The sequence below is a fragment of the Salvelinus alpinus genome, chromosome 2 (assembly GCF_045679555.1).
Source record: "Salvelinus alpinus chromosome 2, SLU_Salpinus.1, whole genome shotgun sequence".
NCBI classification, from domain to species: Eukaryota; Metazoa; Chordata; class Actinopteri; order Salmoniformes; family Salmonidae; genus Salvelinus; species Salvelinus alpinus.
Window position 1 is genome coordinate 94,019,709 of NC_092087.1, and position 21,893 is coordinate 94,041,601.

General features: G+C 48.0%; 1 protein-coding gene across 2 annotated transcripts; it reads right to left on the bottom strand.

Annotated features, from left to right (window-relative positions):
- Nucleotides 1-239: 239 nt before the first annotated feature.
- On the bottom strand, nt 240-17,309 carry tmed1b (transmembrane p24 trafficking protein 1b). 2 transcript variants are annotated; one of them, XR_011673569.1, is made up of 6 exons: nt 16,979-17,309; nt 4,854-4,951; nt 4,562-4,646; nt 4,223-4,324; nt 3,312-3,560; nt 240-2,047 (listed from the first exon to the last, which is right to left on the bottom strand). XR_011673569.1 is itself a non-coding variant. In XM_071390050.1 (6 exons), the coding sequence occupies exons 1-6, from the start codon at nt 17,174-17,176 to the stop codon at nt 1,997-1,999; spliced, it is 702 nt and encodes a 233-aa protein (XP_071246151.1). In that variant the 5' UTR covers nt 17,177-17,307; the 3' UTR covers nt 240-1,996. The 2 variants fall into 2 exon arrangements, 1 of the variants encoding a protein (XP_071246151.1); XM_071390050.1 differs by having other exon boundaries at nt 3,393-3,560; nt 16,979-17,307.
- Nucleotides 17,310-21,893: the final 4,584 nt, after the last annotated feature.

Consider the following 21,893-nt stretch of genomic DNA (forward strand, 5'->3'; position numbering starts at 1 on the left):
ATGTTTGTCATGATGTCGGTAGGCCTCTAGAGGGCAACAGCTGTCCACTGCAATCAGTACCATTCATCCTGGGACCGTAGTCACAAAGCATCTCAGATCTAGAATCAGTTTTGCCTGTTAGGTCATAATGAATCAGATTATAGGGACAGATCCTGGATCAGCACTCCTACTTTGAGGTGTTTTGTGGATACGACTCCAGGTCCTGGTCCTTTACAATAAAATAACAACTACACCGTTCCTCAAATCAAATGTTCTGTCTTTTATTGTGTAAAAAACAACATTAAAATCACTGGCTGCCATGGCGACATGGTTAATAATGCTCAAAGTACCACTCCCTTCTTAGTTACAATCACAGGTGGCCTCCAAATTCTCCACCCATCTCCCAAAGTGTTAACTCGTACACTTTTTGTTATGTTTTATAAAGCATTGGAATGGTGTAGTCATTGGCTGGAGGGAGTTTCAACCATTAAACCCATGACAGAGTATGCAAGGCAAGTATACACTCGGGGGGAGGGGGGGGGGGGGAGGGTGGAGGATTGGGACGTAGCGAAAGCTGTAGGATCAACGGTAAACTAGGTTCTCTGTAAACTGTTTCTGTCCCCTATACCACAACTGAAGTTAGATGGACACTCACACAAACACACACACACACACACACACACACACACACACACACACACACACACACACACACACACACACACACACACACACACACACACACACACACACACACACACACACACACACATCTAGATATCAGCATAGAATCTTACTGGCACATAAAACTCAGTAACAGCAAAAAAAGGTGATTGTGGGTAGCCAACAGGTCACAAAGACATGGACCAATGAGAGGAGAAGAAGGACATTAGGAGTTGGGTGGGGCTTGTTCTGGTAAAATAGGAGGATCCATAGAAATTAAATTACTAGAGAGATTTAAACCCAACGTGCACTTTTGAGCGGATCACATCCTTGATGCATTGTGGGTAAATTATGACTGACTGACTCAGGGGCAGACTTGGACCATAAGCTCTGGAATTTCTAACACACTGACCCATTTTTCTCCATGACGCACGCATTATTAGATATAGAGAATTATCATTTTGTAGAAATTATATAATATATATATATATTATATAATTTTTTACAAAATGCTAATTGAGACAGGGCCATTGGGCTAAAAATGGACCAGCCCATCTGGTATTTGCCCGAAATGCCAGTCTGCCCCTGGACCCACTGATCTACAAACGATGAGTCTCTCATTTTAGTGATTCTATTTCTATGGGATGATCCAAAACAAAAAAATGAATGAACATGAAGTCTCTCAGAGTATGAGGGCTGATCTAGGATCAGTTTGGCCCTTTAGATCATAATGAATCAGATTACATGGACAGATTGGCACCTGATGCTAGATCAGCACGCCAACTCTTGGGACACTTTGTGGATTACGGTCCAAGAGCTGCGTTCAATAAGCACAAAGAGGGCGGAAAAAATGTTTTCCGTGAACGCAAAAGTGAACATTCTCATTGGATAAATTAAGGCAGAACCTCCGTCCCTTCCAACTGTTGTCTAGTTCTGTGTCTAATGAACGCCGCCCAGGGAGTAAAAGGCACTGTGTTGAGCCCAGACGGCAGAGCTGTACGGCAGTGTCCCAAATAGCACCCTATTCCCTAGATAGTGCACTACTAGGCGCGGCTGGTAACCTAGTGGTTAGAGCGTTGGGCCAGTAACCGAAAGGTTGCTGGATCGAATCCCCGAGCTGACGAGGTAAAATTCTGTCGTTCTGCCCCTGGGTAAATCTTAACTGGCCTAGTTAAATAAAGGTTCAATTAAAAAAAAAAAATGTAAAACTTCTGACCAGAGATAGGCTCTAGATAGGGAATAGGGTGCAATTCGTGATACACGATATTTACTCTTCTGCATCCTCCTCTGCTTCCTCGTCTTCTCTTCCCACCTTAACCCTGATTGGCTGTGAGGTGGCGGAGTGGGCGTGTCTTTATGTACAGACACGCCTCTTATCGTCAAACAGTCTGCGGACGGTATAGACCTGAGAGAGGAGGAACGGACAGTTAGACACTGAGATAATGTTACCCGAGTGACTGATTACACTAGTATAGCGTGTCTATAACTAGTATAGCGTGTCTATAACTAGTATAGCGTGTCTATAACTAGTATAGCGTGTCTATAACTAGTATAGCGTGTCTATAACTAGTATAGCGTGTCTATAACTAGTATAGCGTGTCTATAACTAGTATAGCGTGTCTATAACTAGTATAGCGTGTCTATAACTAGTATAGCGTGTCTATAACTAGTATAGCGTGTCTATAACTAGTATAGCGTGTCTATAACTAGTATAGCGTGTCTATAACTAGTATAGCGTGTCTATAACTAGTATAGCGTGTCTATAACTAGTATAGCGTGTCTATAACTAGTATAGCGTGTCTATAACTAGTATAGCGTGTCTATAACTAGTATAGCGTGTCTATAACTAGTATAGCGTGTCTATAACTAGCGTGTCTATAACTAGCGTGTCTATAACTAGCGTGTCTATAACTAGCGTGTCTATAACTAGCGTGTCTATAACTAGTGTGTCTATAACTAGTGTCTACAGGTTGTCCTAGTGTGTGTGTGTGTGAAATCTGTGTGAGTGCGACCCCCATCATAACTACAGACCTGCCAACCTTGAATCATTTTAATGAGAACCACTTGCGGTGACGGCACCCCCGGCCCACACGACGACGCGCGACCCCCCACACTGCTCAAATCAAACGCACCTTTCAGCCCAATGCTGATGTTGGCAGAAGACCCCCACACTGCTCAAATCAAACGCACCTTTCAGCCCAATACTGATGTTGGCAGAAGACCCCCACACTGCTCAAATCAAACGCACCTTTCAGCCCAATACTGATGTTGGCAGAAGACCCCCACACTGCTCAAATCAAACGCACCTTTCAGCCCAATACTGATGTTGGCAGAAGACCCCCACACTGCTCAAATCAAACGCACCTTTCAGCCCAATAATGATGTGGCAGAAGACCCCCACACTGCTCAAATCAAACGCACCTTTCAGCCCAATACTGATGTTGGCAGAAGACCCCCACACTGCTCAAATCAAACGCACCTTCAGCGGTGCCGTGGGTCAGCGGTGCCGTGGGTCAGCCGTGATCCCTCCCTGATCACCTCTGACCCACCGCACCGCCGACCCACCGCACCGCACCTGTACCAGTCTCATTGTAATGCTGGGGGTCGCACTGAGACTGGTACAGGACCAGGAGACCCTCTACAAGTTGTCCTGGTGTGTGGTGTGTTACCTGAGTTAGTGCGACCCCCAGCATTACAATGAGACTGGTACAGGACCAGGAGACCCTCTACAAGTTGTCCTGGTGTGTTACCTGAGTTAGTGCGACCCCCAGCATTACAATGAGACTGGTACAGGACCAGAAGGAGACCCTCCACAGGTTGTCTTCTAGCAGGTTACGGTCCCTGGCCTCAAACGCTCTCAGTACCGTCTGCATCTGACCACTTCTCTCCAACCGACGGTGTACTGAGTCTATTGACTCCTGGAGGGGGGGGGGGGGAGAGGAGGGAGAGAGAGGAGGGTGGGGAGGGGGAGAGAGAGGAGGGGGAGAGAGGGGAGGAGGGAGAGAGAGGAGGGTGGGGAGGGGAGAGAGAGGAGGGTGGGGAGGGGGAGGAGAGGAGGGGGAGGGGGGGAGAGAGGAGAAGAGAGAGGTGAGGGTGGGGAGGGGGAGAGAAAGGAGTGTGGGGAGGGGAAGAGAGAGGAAGGTGGGGAGGGGGAGAGAGGAGAAGAGAGGTGAGGGTGGGGAGGGGGAGAGAGAGGAGGGTGGGGAGGGGGGAGGAGAGAGGAGGGTGGGGAGGGGAGAGAGAGGAGGGTGGGGAGGGGGGGGAGGAGGAGTGTGGGGAGGAGGAGAGAGGAGAAGAGAGAGGTGAGGGTAGGGGAGAGAGGAGAGGAGGGGAGGGGGAGGGAGAGAGGAGAGAGGGAAGGGTGGGGGAGAGAGGAGAGGAGGGGGAAGGGAGGTAGGAAGAAGCGAGGGGAGGGTGGGGGAGAGAGGATAGAGAGGACGAAGGGACAGGGTGATGGTGAAGAGAGAAAGAGAGAGAGGGGGAGTTTGAAAAGAAGGTACTGTGTACGTTCAGATTTTCTCTCTCTTCAGTTACAGTGAATGTGTTGAAGACATGGTCATCCATCCAATAGCCTACTCACCCTAATGTCCTCCAGCTTGTACTCCAATAGGCTCTCAGGCTCTCCAAGCCCCGCCCACTCGTCATCCCCGCCCACGTCGCTCGGCTGTCCCTCGATGATGACCTGCATTTCACACACACACACACACACACACACACACACACACACACACACACACACACACACACACACACACACACACACACACACACACACACACACACACACACACACACACACACACACACACTTTATAGTATCTCTATTCACATTTCATTAAATTAGCAGATGCTTTTATCCAGAGCGACTTACAGTAAATCAAATCAACCAATGAATAAAGATATACTAATACAAATAAACCTCAAAGAAGACCATCTTCTCAGAGAAACGGCTGAAGCTGTTGTCAAAACAGATCTGGTAGTCTCCTTCTTCCGTAGGTTCCACCCTAGAACAAAACAACCAATCAGAGGCGCTGACACAGAGAAAGCAACCAATCAGAGATGTGGGCACAAAGCCAACAGCAAAGCAAAAAGAGGGGGAAGGGGAGAGAGCGAGGTCAAAAAAGACACAGGTTGATCTGAGGTTGAACTGTGACGTCACGGAAGAGATGTTGTGTGAGTAGATTGGACCAATGAGAGGCAGCGGTACTGACATGTGGACTCCGTCTGAGCGGCGGAACTCAGAGATGAGCTGGAACCCGTGAGGAGAGAGAACGGTGAAGTCTACATCCATACCTGCACCGGCTATCACCTGGAGAGAGGAACACACACACACACACACACACACACACATTAGAAAGGTACTTTTACAACAGCCATAGACATGAGTCACACCGCACGTCAGAGAGCTAGGATATGAAACATGATGTGTGTGAGTAAAACAGGATGTGTACTCAGTGACGTGAACCCCTCTGAATGGTGCAGGTAGAAATAGAGTAAATAGAGCTGACAGGATCCCCTATTCTCTCTGGCAGATGATAGAAATGTGTTGAACAGAAACTATCTGAACATTCTGTACCTACATACTCTCTGAGAAGCCATTGGGGCTCTGGTCACAGGTAGTACACTACATTAGGGGTCTGGTCACAGGTAGTGCACTACATTGGGGCTCTGGTCACAGGTAGTGCACTACATTGGGGCTCTGGTCACAGGTAGTGCACTACATTGGGGCTCTGGTCACAGGTAGTGCACTACATTGGGGCTCTGGTCACAGGTAGTGCACTACATTGGGGCTCTGGTCACAGGTAGTACACTACATTGTGGCTCTGGTCACAGGTAGTGCACTACATTGTGGCTCTGGTCACAGGTAGTGCACTACATTGTGGCTCGTCTGCATCTCTATTCCCTATCACACAGGTCTAATCTCTACACCATAGTGGAGGAACTAGGTTCTCTGTAAACTGTTTCTCTGTCCCCTGTATGGCAACTGAAATCAGATGTACACTCTCACTCTCACACCCCTACCTCATTACACAAGGAAAACAAAACTCACACAGGTCTAATCTCTACACCATAGTGGAGGAACTAGGTTCTCTGTAAACTGTTTCTCTGTCCCCTGTATGGCAACTGAAATCAGATGTACACTCTCACTCTCACACCCCTACCTCATTACACAAGGAAAACAAAACTCACACAGGGCTGTTCTTCTAGATATGTGAGTCTTACTGGCACAGAAAACCCATCTATACATGAACAGTCTGATGTTACAGGACAAGGCTGTATGTCATAACATTCAGTCCTTCACTAGTGCTGAACACACACACTGCCTGAGAGGGGTTACACATCAACACACACACACTGCCTGAGAGGGGTTACACATCAACACACAGAGGGATTACACATCAACACACACACTGCCTGAGAGGGGTTACACATCAACACACACACACTGCCTGAGAGGGATTACACATCAACACACACACACTGCCTGAGAGGGGTTACACATCAACACACTGCCTGAGAGGGATTACACATCAACACACACACACTGCCTGAGAGGGATTACACATCAACACACACACACACTGCCTGAGAGGGATTACACATCAACACACACACACACTGCCTGAGAGGGGTTACACATCAACACACACACTGTCTGAGAGGGGTTACACAACACACACACACACACACACACACACACACACACACACACACACACACACACTGTCTTGAGAGGGGGTACACAACACACACACACACACACACACACACACACACACACACCAACACACACACTGCCTGAGAGGGGTTACACATCAACACACACACACACTGCCTGAGAGGGGTTACACATCAACACACACACTGTCTGAGAGGGGTTACACAACACACACACACACACACACACACACACACACACACACACACACACACACACACTGTCTGAGAGGGGTTACACAACACACACACACACACACACACACACACACACACACACACACACACACACACACACACACACACAATCAACACACACACTGCCTGAGAGGGGTTACACATCAACACACACACACTGCCTGAGAGTGGTTACACATCAACACACACACACTGTCTGAGAGGGGTTACACAACACACACACACACACACACACACACACACACACACACACACACACACACACACACACACATCAACACACACACTGCCTGAGAGGGGTTACACATCAACACACACACACTGCCTGAGAGGGGTTACACATCAACACACACACACTGCCTGAGAGGGGTTACACATCAACACACACACACACTGCCTGAGAGTGGTTACACATCAACACACACACACACTGCCTGAGAGGGGTTACACATCAACACACACACACACTGCCTGAGAGGGGTTACACATCAACACACACACACTGCCTGAGAGGGGTTACACATCAACACACACACACACTGCCTGAGAGGGGTTACACATCAACACACACTGCCTGAGAGGGGTTACACATCAACACACACACTGCCTGAGAGGGGTCACACATCAACACACACACACACTGCCTGAGAGGGGTTACACATCAACACACACACACTGCCTGAGAGGGATTACACATCAACACACACACACTGCCTGAGAGGGGTTACACATCAACACACACACACTGCCTGAGAGGGGTTACACATCAACACACACACACTGCCTGAGAGGGGTTACACATCAACACACACACACTGCCTGAGAGGGATTACACATCAACACACACACACTGCCTGAGAGGGGTTACACATCAACACACACTGCCTGAGAGGGATTACACATCAACACACACACACTGCCTGAGAGGGATTACACATCAACACACACACACTGCCTGAGAGGGGTTACACATCAACACACACACACTGCCTGAGAGGGGTTACACATCAACACACACACACACACAGCCTGAGAGGGGTTACACATCAACACACACACTGCCTGAGAGGGGTTACACATCAACACACACACTGCCTGAGAGGGGTTACACATCAACACACACACACACACAGCCTGAGGGGGGTTACACATCAACACACACACACACACAGCCTGAGAGGGGTTACACATCAACACACACACACACACAGCCTGAGAGGGGTTACACATCAACACACACACACACTGCCTGAGAGGGGTTACACATCAACACACACACACTGCCTGAGAGGGGTTACACATCAACACACACACACTGCCTGAGAGGGGTTACACATCAACACACACACACACACAGCCTGAGAGGGGTTACACATCAACACACACACACACTGCCTGAGAGGGGTTACACATCAACACACACACACTGCCTGAGAGGGGTTACACATCAACACACACACACACACAGCCTGAGAGGGGTTACACATCAACACACACACACACTGCCTGAGAGGGGTTACACATCAACACACACACACACTGCCTGAGAGGGGTTACACATCAACACACACACTGCCTGAGAGGGGTCACACATCAACACACACACTGCCTGAGGGGGGTTACACATCAACACACACACACACTGCCTGAGAGGGGTTACACATCAACACACACACACACTGCCTGAGAGGGGTTACACATCAACACACACACACTGCCTGAGAGGGGTTACACATCAACACACACACACACTGCCTGAGAGGGGTTACACATCAACACACACACACACTGCCTGAGAGGGGTTACACATCAACACACACACAGCCTGAGAGGGGTTATACATCAACACACACACACACTGCCTGAGAGGGGTTACACATCAACACACACACACTGCCTGAGAGGGGTTACACATCAACACACACACACACACAGCCTGAGAGGGGTTACACATCAACACACACACACACTGCCTGAGAGGGGTTACACATCAACACACACACACTGCCTGAGAGGGGTTACACATCAACACACACACACACTGCCTGAGAGGGGTTACACATCAACACACACACACACATGCCTGAGAGGGGTTACACATCAACACACACACACTGCCTGAGAGGGGTTACACATCAACACACACACACTGCCTGATAGGGGTTACACATCAACACACACACACACAGCCTGAGAGGGGTTACACATCAACACACACACACTGCCTGAGAGGGGTTACACATCAACACACACACACTGCCTGAGAGGGGTTACACATCAACACACACACACTGCCTGATAGGGGTTACACATCAACACACACACACAGCCTGAGAGGGATTACACATCAACACACACACACTGCCTGAGAGGGGTTACACATCAACACACACACACTGCCTGAGAGGGGTTACACATCAACACACACACACTGCCTGAGAGGGGTTACACATCAACACACACACACTGCCTGAGAGGGGTTACACATCAACACACACACACTGCCTGAGAGGGGTTACACATCAACACACACACTGCCTGAGGGGGGTTACACATCAACACACACACTGCCTGAGAGGGGTTACACATCAACACACACACACACTGCCTGAGAGGGGTTACACATCAACACACACACACTGCCTGAGAGTGGTTACACATCAACACACACACTGCCTGAGAGGGGTTACACATCAACACACACACACTGCCTGAGAGGGGTTACACATCAACACACACACACTGCCTGAGAGTGGTTACACATCAACACACACACACAGCCTGAGAGGGGTTACACATCAACACACACACTGCCTGAGAGGGGTTACACATCAACACACACACACTGCCTGAGAGGGGTTACACATCAACACACACACACACTGCCTGAGAGGGGTTACACATCAACACACACACTGCCTGAGAGGGGTTACACATCAACACACACACTGCCTGAGAGGGGTTACACATCAACACACACACACACTGCCTGAGAGGGGTTACACATCAACACACACACACTGCCTGAGAGTGGTTACACATCAACACACACACTGCCTGAGAGGGGTTACACATCAACACACACACACTGCCTGAGAGTGGTTACACATCAACACACACACACAGCCTGAGAGGGGTTACACATCAACACACACACTGCCTGAGAGGGGTTACACATCAACACACACACACAGCCTGAGAGGGGTTACACATCAACACACACACTGCCTGAGAGGGGTTACACATCAACACACACACACTGCCTGAGAGTGGTTACACATCAACACACACACTGCCTGAGAGGGGTTACACATCAACACACACACACTGCCTGAGAGTGGTTACACATCAACACACACACACACTGCCTGAGAGGGGTTACACATCAACACACACACTGCCTGAGAGGGGTTACACATCAACACACACACACTGCCTGAGAGGGGTTACACATCAACACACACACACACTGCCTGAGAGGGGTTACACATCAACACACACACACAGCCTGAGAGGGGTCACACATCAACACACACACTGCCTGAGAGGGGTTACACATCAACACACACACAGCCTGAGAGGGGTTACACATCAACACACACACACTGCCTGAGAGGGGTTACACATCAACACACACACACTGCCTGAGAGGGGTTACACATCAACACACACACTGCCTGAGAGGGGTCACACATCAACACACACACACTGCCTGAGAGGGGTTACACATCAACACACACACTGCCTGAGAGGGGTTACACATCAACACACACACACTGCCTGAGAGGGGTTACACATCAACACACACACACTGCCTGAGAGGGGTTACACATCAACACACACACACACTGCCTGAGAGGGGTTACACATCAACACACACACACTGCCTGAGAGGGGTTACACATCAACACACACACACACTGCCTGAGAGGGGTTACACATCAACACACACACACACTGCCTGAGAGGGGTTACACATCAACACACACACACTGCCTGAGAGGGGTTACACATCAACACACACACTGCCTGAGAGGGGTTACACATCAACACACACACACTGCCTGAGAGGGGTTACACATCAACACACACACACACTGCCTGAGAGGGGTTACACATCAACACACACACTGCCTGAGAGGGGTTACACATCAACACACACACACTGCCTGAGAGGGGTTACACATCAACACACACACACTGCCTGATAGGGGTTACACATCAACACACACACACACTGCCTGAGAGGGGTTACACATCAACACACACACACTGCCTGAGAGGGGTTACACATCAACACACACACACTGCCTGAGAGGGGTTACACATCAACACACACACACTGCCTGAGAGGGGTTACACATCAACACACACACACTGCCTGAGAGGGGTTACACATCAACACACACACACTGCCTGAGAGGGGTTACACATCAACACACACACACTGCCTGAGAGGGGTTACACATCAACACACACACACTGCCTGAGAGGGGTTACACATCAACACACACACTGCCTGAGGGGGGTTACACATCAACACACACACTGCCTGAGAGGGGTTACACATCAACACACACACACTGCCTGAGAGGGGTTACACATCAACACACACACACTGCCTGAGAGTGGTTACACATCAACACACACACACACTGCCTGAGAGGGGTTACACATCAACACACACACACACTGCCTGAGAGGGGTTACACATCAACACACACACACTGCCTGAGAGGGGTTACACATCAACACACACACACACTGCCTGAGAGTGGTTACACATCAACACACACACACACTGCCTGAGAGGGGTTACACATCAACACACACACACTGCCTGAGAGGGGTTACACATCAACACACACACACAGCCTGAGAGGGGTTACACATCAACACACACACTGCCTGAGAGGGGTTACACATCAACACACACACACTGCCTGAGAGGGGTTACACATCAACACACACACACTGCCTGAGAGGGGTTACACATCAACACACACACTGCCTGAGAGGGGTTACACATCAACACACACACACACACTGCCTGAGAGGGGTCACACATCAACACACACACTGCCTGAGAGGGGTTACACATCAACACACACACTGCCTGAGAGGGGTTACACATCAACACACACACACACACTGCCTGAGAGGGGTTACACATCAACACACACACACACACTGCCTGAGAGGGGTCACACATCAACACACACACTGCCTGAGAGGGGTTACACATCAACACACACACTGCCTGAGAGGGATTACACATCAACACACACACTGCCTGAGAGGGGTTACACATCAACACACACACACACACAGCCTGAGAGGGGTTACACATCAACACACACACACACTGCCTGAGAGGGGTCACACATCAACACACACACACACTGCCTGAGAGGGGTTACACATCAACACACACACAGCCTGAGAGGGGTTACACATCAACACACACACACACTGCCTGAGAGGGGTTACACATCAACACACACACACACTGCCTGAGAGGGGTTACACATCAACACACACACAGCCTGAGAGGGGTTACACATCAACACACACACACACTGCCTGAGAGGGGTTACACATCAACACACACACAGCCTGAGAGGGGTTACACATCAACACACACACAGCCTGAGAGGGGTTACACATCAACACACACACACACACAGCCTGAGAGGGGTTACACATCAACACACACACACACACTGCCTGAGAGGGGTCACACATCAACACACACACAGCCTGAGAGGGGTTACACATCAACACACACACACACACAGCCTGAGAGGGGTTACACATCAACACACACACACAGCCTGAGGGGGGTTACACATCAACACACACACACACACAGCCTGAGAGGGGTTACACATCAACACACACACACACACAGCCTGAGAGGGGTTACACATCAACACACACACACACACAGCCTGAGAGGGGTTACACATCAACACACACACACACACAGCCTGAGAGGGGTTACACATCAACACACACACACTGCCTGAGAGGGGTTACACATCAACACACACACTGCCTGAGAGGGGTTACACATCAACACACACACACACTGCCTGAGAGGGGTTACACATCAACACACACACTGCCTGAGAGGGGTTACACATCAACACACACACACACTGCCTGAGAGGGGTTACACATCAACACACACACACACTGCCTGAGAGGGATTACACATCAACACACACACTGCCTGAGAGGGGTTACACATCAACACACATACTGCCTGAGAGGGGTTACACAACACACACACACACACACACACACACACACACACACACACACACACACACACACACACACACACACACACACTGCCTGAGAGGGGTTACACATCAACACACACACACACACACACACACACACTGCCTGAGAGGGGTTACACATCAACACACACACAGCCTGAGAGGGGTCACATACTGCCTGAGAGGGGTCACACATCAACACACTGCCTGAGAGGGATTACACATCAACACACACACACTGCCTGAGAGGGGTCACACATCAACACACACACACTGCCTGAGAGGGGTTACACATCAACACACACACTGCCTGAGAGGGGTTACACATCAACACACTGCCTGAGAGGGATTACACATCAACACACTGCCTGAGAGGGATTACACATCAACACACTGCCTGAGAGGGATTACACATCAACACACACACACTGCCTGAGAGGGGTCACACATCAACACACACACACTGCCTGAGAGGGGTCACACATCAACACACACACACTGCCTGAGAGGGGTTACACATCAACACACACACTGCCTGAGAGGGGTTACACATCAACACACACACACTGCCTGAGAGGGGTCACACATCAACACACACACAGCCTGAGAGGGGTTACACATCAACACACACACACACTGCCTGAGAGGGGTTACACATCAACACACACACACACTGCCTGAGAGGGGTTACACATCAACACACACACAGCCTGAGAGGGGTTACACATCAACACACACACACACTGCCTGAGAGGGGTTACACATCAACACACACACACAGCCTAGAGAGGGGTTACACATCAACACACACACAGCCTGAGAGGGGTTACACATCAACACACACACACACACAGCCTGAGAGGGGTTACACATCAACACACACACACACACTGCCTGAGAGGGGTCACACATCAACACACACACAGCCTGAGAGGGGTTACACATCAACACACACACACACACAGCCTGAGAGGGGTTACACATCAACACACACACACAGCCTGAGGGGGGTTACACATCAACACACACACACACACACACAGCCTGAGAGGGGTTACACATCAACACACACACACACACAGCCTGAGAGGGGTTACACATCAACACACACACACACACAGCCTGAGAGGGGTTACACATCAACACACACACACACACAGCCTGAGAGGGGTTACACATCAACACACACACACTGCCTGAGAGGGGTTACACATCAACACACACACTGCCTGAGAGGGGTTACACATCAACACACACACACACTGCCTGAGAGGGGTTACACATCAACACACACACTGCCTGAGAGGGGTTACACATCAACACACACACACACTGCCTGAGAGGGGTTACACATCAACACACACACACACTGCCTGAGAGGGATTACACATCAACACACACACTGCCTGAGAGGGGTTACACATCAACACACATACTGCCTGAGAGGGGTTACACAACACACACACACACACACACACACACACACACACACACACACACACACACACACACACACACACACACACACTGCCTGAGAGGGGTTACACATCACACACACACACACACACACACACACACACTGCCTGAGAGGGGTTACACATCAACACACACACAGCCTGAGAGGGGTCACATACTGCCTGAGAGGGGTCACACATCAACACACTGCCTGAGAGGGATTACACATCAACACACACACACTGCCTGAGAGGGGTCACACATCAACACACACACACTGCCTGAGAGGGGTTACACATCAACACACACACTGCCTGAGAGGGGTTACACATCAACACACTGCCTGAGAGGGATTACACATCAACACACTGCCTGAGAGGGATTACACATCAACACACTGCCTGAGAGGGATTACACATCAACACACACACACTGCCTGAGAGGGGTCACACATCAACACACACACACTGCCTGAGAGGGGTCACACATCAACACACACACACTGCCTGAGAGGGGTTACACATCAACACACACACTGCCTGAGAGGGGTTACACATCAACACACACACACACACACACACACACACACACACACACACACTGCCTGAGAGGGGTTACACATCAACACACACACTGCCTGAGAGGGGTTACACATCAACACACACACACACACACACACACACACACACACACACACACACACACACACACACACACACTGCCTGAGAGGGGTTACACATCAACACACACACACTGCCTGAGAGGGGTTACACATCAACACACACACACTGCCTGAGAGGGGTTACACATCAACACACACACACACTGCCTGAGAGGGGTTACACATCAACACACACACTGCCTGAGAGGGGTTACACATCAACACACACACACTGCCTGAGAGGGGTTACACATCAACACACACACACTGCCTGAGAGGGGTTACACATCAACACACACACTGCCTGAGGGGGGTTACACATCAACACACACACTGCCTGAGAGGGGTTACACATCAACACACACACACTGCCTGAGAGGGGTTACACATCAACACACACACTGCCTGAGGGGGGTTACACATCAACACACACACTGCCTGAGAGGGGTTACACATCAACACACACACACACTGCCTGAGAGGGGTTACACATCAACACACACACACACACACAGCCTGAGAGGGGTTACACATCAACACACACACACTGCCTGAGAGGGGTTACACATCAACACACACACACACACACTGCCTGAGAGGGGTTACACATCAACACACACACACTTGAGTTGAATAGGTTGCAAGCTGTCTGTAAACTCCACTACAGGGACTCTCCCACTAAGCAAACAGAGACTAGAGCTGCCTGTAAACTCCACTACAGGGACTCTCCCACTGAACAAACAGACTAGAGCTGCCTGGGTCCCAATAATCTCTACTCCTCTGAAGTGTGCACTTACACAGGTCTCTAGTCTTGGAGCTACCCTGTAGACTGGGGGGCCACTCTGTTTCTGCTCTTTAGCCAACATGCTTGACAATGGAGTAGGCAAAAGCACAAACAGATCTGGGATCAGGCTAGCTACCCTACCCTCTGTGGATGGACTGGGACAGATAGGCTAACCAGCCTATAGAACAAAGACACATATTGATAGATATGACCTAATTGAGAGAGTTGTTAGAGCAGTTTGTGTCAAGATGTAGGTGAAGTGGGAGAATTAAGCAATAAGGCCCAAGGAGATGTGGTATATGGCCAATATACCACGGCTAAGGGCTGTTCTTACGCACGACGCATCGCGGAGTAAGGACACAGCCCTTAGCTACCCCACCCTCTGTTGCCTTATTGCTATTATAAACTGGTTACCAACGTAATTAGAACAGCAAAAATATATATATTTGGCCATACCCATGGTATACGGTCTGATATACCACGGTTGTCTGCCAATCAGCATTCAGGTCTCGAACCACCCAGTTTATAATGATGTATTTGTAACACTTACACTGGCTAAATCTCTGTAGAGTGGAAGAAGAGAGATGGAGAGAGAGACATTCATAAAACAGTATTTAACGAGAAAATGTACCCCTCTCAGGAGTTAACCCACTGTTCCCCGGGCGCCGAAGACGTGGAGGTCAATTAAGGCAGCCCCCCCCCCCGCACCTCTGATTCAGAGGGGTTGGGTTAAATGCGGAAGACACATTTCAGTTGTACAACTGACTAGGTATCCCCCTTTCCCTTTCCTTTCTCCCTCCTCTGGGAGAAAGATACAATTTGGTTATAGCTATATGGTTCACCTGCATCATAGTTCGGTTATAGATGGGGATAGGGGGGAAACCACTGCAAAACAGCAGCGTTGCTTGTACGACTTCAATTAGCCTATCTCATGCGTAGCCTGGGTCAAGTGTCCTACACAGCATAAATGCTTAAGTGCACAACCAGATAGCTTGCCGCTGTGGCTATCTCCTTAACTAGCGAGCTAGATAACGTTATCTGGCGCGACTAGCTTGCTACTGTAGTTAGCCATCTCGGGAGGCGAACTGAGAATAGCATCATTGTCACAGCTAGCCTTTCTGGGACTGTATCGTGTTTACATTAGCTAACGTTACAAGCCTGCTACTTCTGTGTTGCGATCTTTTGTTGCTCGCCAATGCACACACTGGACAGCTAACCAACTAGTTCGTTTACCTGATACTCCACTTCCATGGTAACGTTCTTCGCAGCCGTTTGGAAAAAGCATTCGGTTCTTCCGGCTGGTAAGATAAACGTGAATTCGCTGTCTTGGCTATGGCCGAAAGCACGAATCGTTTCAAGACATGTCGCTACAACTAACGCAATGAAAACACATGTTGTGCTGCCTCGCCCTGCTTTCCGAAGTGTGTCCATGACGATTAATTAATTTGCGTCCTCAATGTGCTGAAATATGATAGCTAGCTACGTTATCATCCTGGCTAGCTAACTTCCAATAGCATGTTTCTATCTTCCGCAACATCTGTTGAACTTTTCCGATCAGACGATTGGCTAGAATATCCGTATGACTGAGTCACTGCGGGACCAATCGTTGAGGTGGAATCCTTGCTGGGGATGTTCATTTCCCCCCCCCGTTCTAAATAAGTTATGAACTAAGTTTTGTGCCTCTACTCCCAAAAAGCGCAAAAAATGTGTACCATGTCATTTAATATATTTACAGATGTTTTAAAAAATTTCTCCTCGATTTAGGACAGACACTTCAAAACCATGTTTATTATTATTTATTGTTTGACTGTCCTTTTTGCCACTTATGAATGTGTTTGTTATTCACTGCGTTTCTATGGGCTTTCGTAGTAAAGGCCAAAATCAATATTTTATCAAATCATTTTTTTATAATTTTTTATATAACTAAAGGGGTTCTAAAATTTGAAATCAAAAAGCTAAATGATACATAAAATGACCATCTTAAAACAATTCCATATGTCAAATTAACAACCCCCCCTTCCCAAACGTTTTAGACTCTAAAGAATTATACACTAAATTGTAAATGTGTACATTCATGAGTTGAAATAAGTTGTACACATAAGCTAAGTTGTAGCCTAATGAACACGGACAGAAGCCCTTCTTTGCTCTTCATTTGAAAAGCCTATATTAAAACTATTTTTGTTAAAAATAGATTGTGATGTTGTAAACAGAGTTTGCTAACATACTCCAATAATAACTCTGGCCTATTTAAATGAGATAACTGATCAGTGGAAACATTTGAATGGCTGCTGCTGTAGATTGCAGAAAATCCACGTCATTTGTGGCTTCTCACTGGGCACACTGTCATTTCAATGAAATTACGTTGAACCAAAGAGAAATATACATTGAATTGACTTCTGTTCCCAGTGGGTTCTGACTCATTCTGAGACGGTAAGGGCCTGTCCCAAATGCAACCCTATTCCCTATATTGTGCACTACGTTTGACCAGGCCCAATAGTCAAAAGTAGTCAACTGCGTGTAAGAAATAGGGTGCTATTTTGGGAATGAACCAAAATATCAGCAAGTCTCAGCAACTTTGACAAGGACAGAGAGAGTTCTAGTAACTAGTAATGGAACAGAGCCTGTCCTAGTTCTAGTAGCTAGTAATGGAACGGAGCCTGTCCTAGTTCTAGTAGCTAGTAATGGAACGGAGCCTGTCCTAGTTCTAGTAGCTAGTAATGGAACGGAGCCTGCCCTAGTTCTAGTAGCTAGTAATGGAACGGAGCCTGTCCTAGTTCTAGTAGCTAGTAATGGAACGGAGCCTGTCCTAGTTCTAGTAGCTAGTAATGGAACGGAGCCTGTCCTAGTTCTAGTAGCTAGTAATGGAACGGAGCCTGTCCTAGTTCTAGTAGCTAGTAATGGAACGGAGCCTGTCCTAGTTCTAGTAGCTAGTAATGGAACGGAGCCTGTCCTAGTTCTAGTAGCTAGTAATGGAACAGAGCCTGTCCTGGTTCTAGTAGCTAGTAATGGAACGGAGCCTGTCCTAGTTCTAGTAGCTAGTAATGGAACGGAGCCTGTCCTGGTTCTAGTAGCTAGTAATGGAACGCTGCCTGTCCTAGTTCTAGTAGCTAGTAATGGAACGGAGCCTGTCCTAGTTCTAGTAGCTAGTAATGGAACAGAGCCTGTCCTAGTTCTATTACTGTAGTGGACCAGAGCCTGTCATAGTTCTAGTACTGTAGTGGACCAGAGCCTGTCCTAGTTCTAGTACTGTAGTGGACCAGAACCTGTTCTTGTTCTAGTACTGTAGTGGACCAGAGCCTGTCCTAGTTCTGTTACTGTAATGGACCAGAGCCTGTCCTAGTTCTGTTACTGTAATGGACCAGAGCCTGTCCTAGTTCTAGTACTGTAGTGGACCAGAGCCTGTCCTAGTTCTGTTACTGTAATGGACCAGAGCCTGTCCTAGTTCTAGTACTGTAGTGGACCAGAGCCTGTCCTACTTCTATTACTGTAGTGGACCAGAGCCTGTCCTAGTTCTATTACTGTAATGGACCAGAGCCTGTCCTAGTTCTAGTACTGTAGTGGACCAGAGCCTGTCCTACTTCTATTACTGTAGTGGACCAGAGCCTGTCCTAGTTCTGTTACTGTAATGGACCAGAGCCTGTCCTAGTTCTAGTACTGTAGTGGACCAGAGCCTGTCCTAGTTCTAGTACTGTAGTGGACCAGAGCCTGTCCTAGTTCTATTACTGTAGTGGACCAGAGCCTGTCCTAGTTCTAGTACTGTAGTGGACCAGAGCCTGTCCTAGTTCTATTACTGTAATGGACCAGAGCCTGTCCTAGTTCTAGTACTGTAGTGGACAATAGCCTGTCCTAGTTCTATTACTATAATGGACCAGAGCCTATCCTAGTTCTATTACTGTAGTGGACCAGAGCCTGTCCTAGTTCTAGTACTGTAGTGGACAATAGCCTATCCTAGTTCTATTACTGTAGTGGACCAGAGCCTGTCCTAGTTCTATTACTGTAGTGGACAATAGCCTGTCCTAGTTCTATTACTATAATGGACCAGAGCCTGTCCTAGTCCTATTACTGTCGTGGACCAGAGCCTGTCCTTGTTCTATTACTGTAATGGACCAGAGCCTGTCATAGTTCTATTACTGTAGTGGACCAGAACCTGTCCTAGTTCTATTACTGTAATGGACCAGAGCCTGTCCTAGTTCTATTACTGTAATGGACCAGAGCCTGTCCTAGTTCTATTACTGTAGTGGACCAGAACCTGTCCTAGTTATTGTACTGTAGTGGACCAGAGCCTGTCCTAGTTCTATTACTGTAGTGGACCAGAACCTGTCCTAGTTCTATTACTGTAATGGACCAGAGCCTGTCCTAGTTCTATTACTGTAGTGGACCAGAACCTGTCCTAGTTCTTGTACTGTAGTGGACCAGAGCCTGTCCTAGTTCTATTACTGTAGTGGACCAGAGCCTGTCCTATTTCTATTACTGTAATGGACCAGAGCCTGTCCTAGTTCTATTACTGTAGTGGACCAGAGCCTGTCCTAGTTCTATTACTGTAGTGGACCAGAGCCTGTCCTAGTTCTTGTACTGTAGTGGACCAGAACCTGTCCTAGTTCTTGTACTGTAGTGGACCAGAGCCTGTCCTAGTTCTATTACTGTAGTGGACCAGAACCTGTCCTACTTCTAGTACTGTAATGGACCAGAACCTGTCCTAGTTCTATTACTGTAGTGGACCAGAGCCTGTCAGAGTTCTAGTACTGTAATGGACCAGAACCTGTTCTAGTTCTTGTACTGTAGTGGACCAGAGCCTGTCCTAGTTCTATTACTGTAGTGGACCAGAACCTGTTCTAGTTCTTGTACTGTAGTGGACCAGAGCCTGTCCTAGTTCTATTACTATAATGGACCAGAGCCTGTCCTACTTCTAGTTCTGTAATGGACCAGAACCTGTCCTAGTTCTATTACTGTAGTGGACCAGAGCCTGTCAGAGTTCTATTACTGTAATGGACCAGAACCTGTACTGGTTCTGTTACTGTAATGGACCAGAACCTGTCCTCCACTCTGTCTCCTATATTCCTCTGTCTTCTGTCACAAAGTCTTTTCTCATATTTCCTGCTGAATGGTGAGGTGTTATGAAGTGTCTGTTGACGGTGTTATCAAATACTGTTAGTGTTGGTGTTTGTTATGTTCCAGGAGAGTAAGCCACAGAGGTCGACCACACACACACACACACACACACACACACACACACACACACACACACACACACACACACACACACACACACACACACACACACCAAATCACATGCATGTACACATCCCTTCTCCCTCCCTCTTTCTCTCTCCCCTCCACCTCTCTGTCTCTCTCTCTGTCTCTCTCTCTGTCTCTCTCTCTCTCTCTCTGTCTCTCTCTTTCTCTCTCTCTAGAGCTCTCTCTCTCTCTCTCTCTCGCTCTCTCTGTCTCTGTCTCTCTCTCTGTCTCTCTCTCTCTCTCTCTGTCTCTCTCTCTCTCTCTCTCTCTCTGGGTCTCTCTGTCTCTCTCCTTTTCTCTCTCTCGCTCTCTCTCTCTCTCTGTCTCTGTCTCTCTGTCTCTATGTCTCTCTGTCTCTCTCTGTCGTAGCATCTTTTCATCTTACCCACAGTGCACTGGGCCTGTAACTGTATCCTCAGTGAGCGTGTGCAGGCCTTCCTGTTACCCTCTATCACCACTGCCATGAAACCAAGTGAGTGTTCATGTTATGGGAGTACACAGGCCTCCACACACTACTGAAGGTATGATTCAACAGATCTCCTTCATTATTCACCACTGTTTAGTCTGAATATCTATACATATCAATGTAAATGTTTAGTCTGAATATCTATACATGTCAATGTAAATGTTTAGTATGTATTATCTATACATATTAATGTAAATGTTTAGTATGTATTATCTATACATATCAATGTAAATGTTTAGTATGAATATCTATACATATCAATATAAATGTCTAGTATGTAATATCTATACATATTAATATAAATGTCTAGTATGTAATATCTATACATATCAATATAAATGTCTAGTATGTAATATCTATACATATTAATATAAATGTCTAGTATGTAATATCTATACATATCAATATAAATGTCTAGTATGTAATATCTATACATATTAATGTAAA

Coding starts and splice junctions, on each gene's coding strand:
- tmed1b (XM_071390050.1), bottom strand. CDS start 17,176: ATGGACACACTTCGGAAAGCAGGGCGAGGCAGCACAACATGTGTTTTC. Junction 4,952..16,978: donor CCATGGAAGTGGAGTATCAG/GTAAACGAACTA, acceptor TCCTCTCTCCAG/GTGATAGCCGGTGCAGGTAT. Junction 4,325..4,561: donor AGAAGATGGTCTTCTTTGAG/GTTTATTTGTAT, acceptor TGTGAAATGCAG/GTCATCATCGAGGGACAGCC.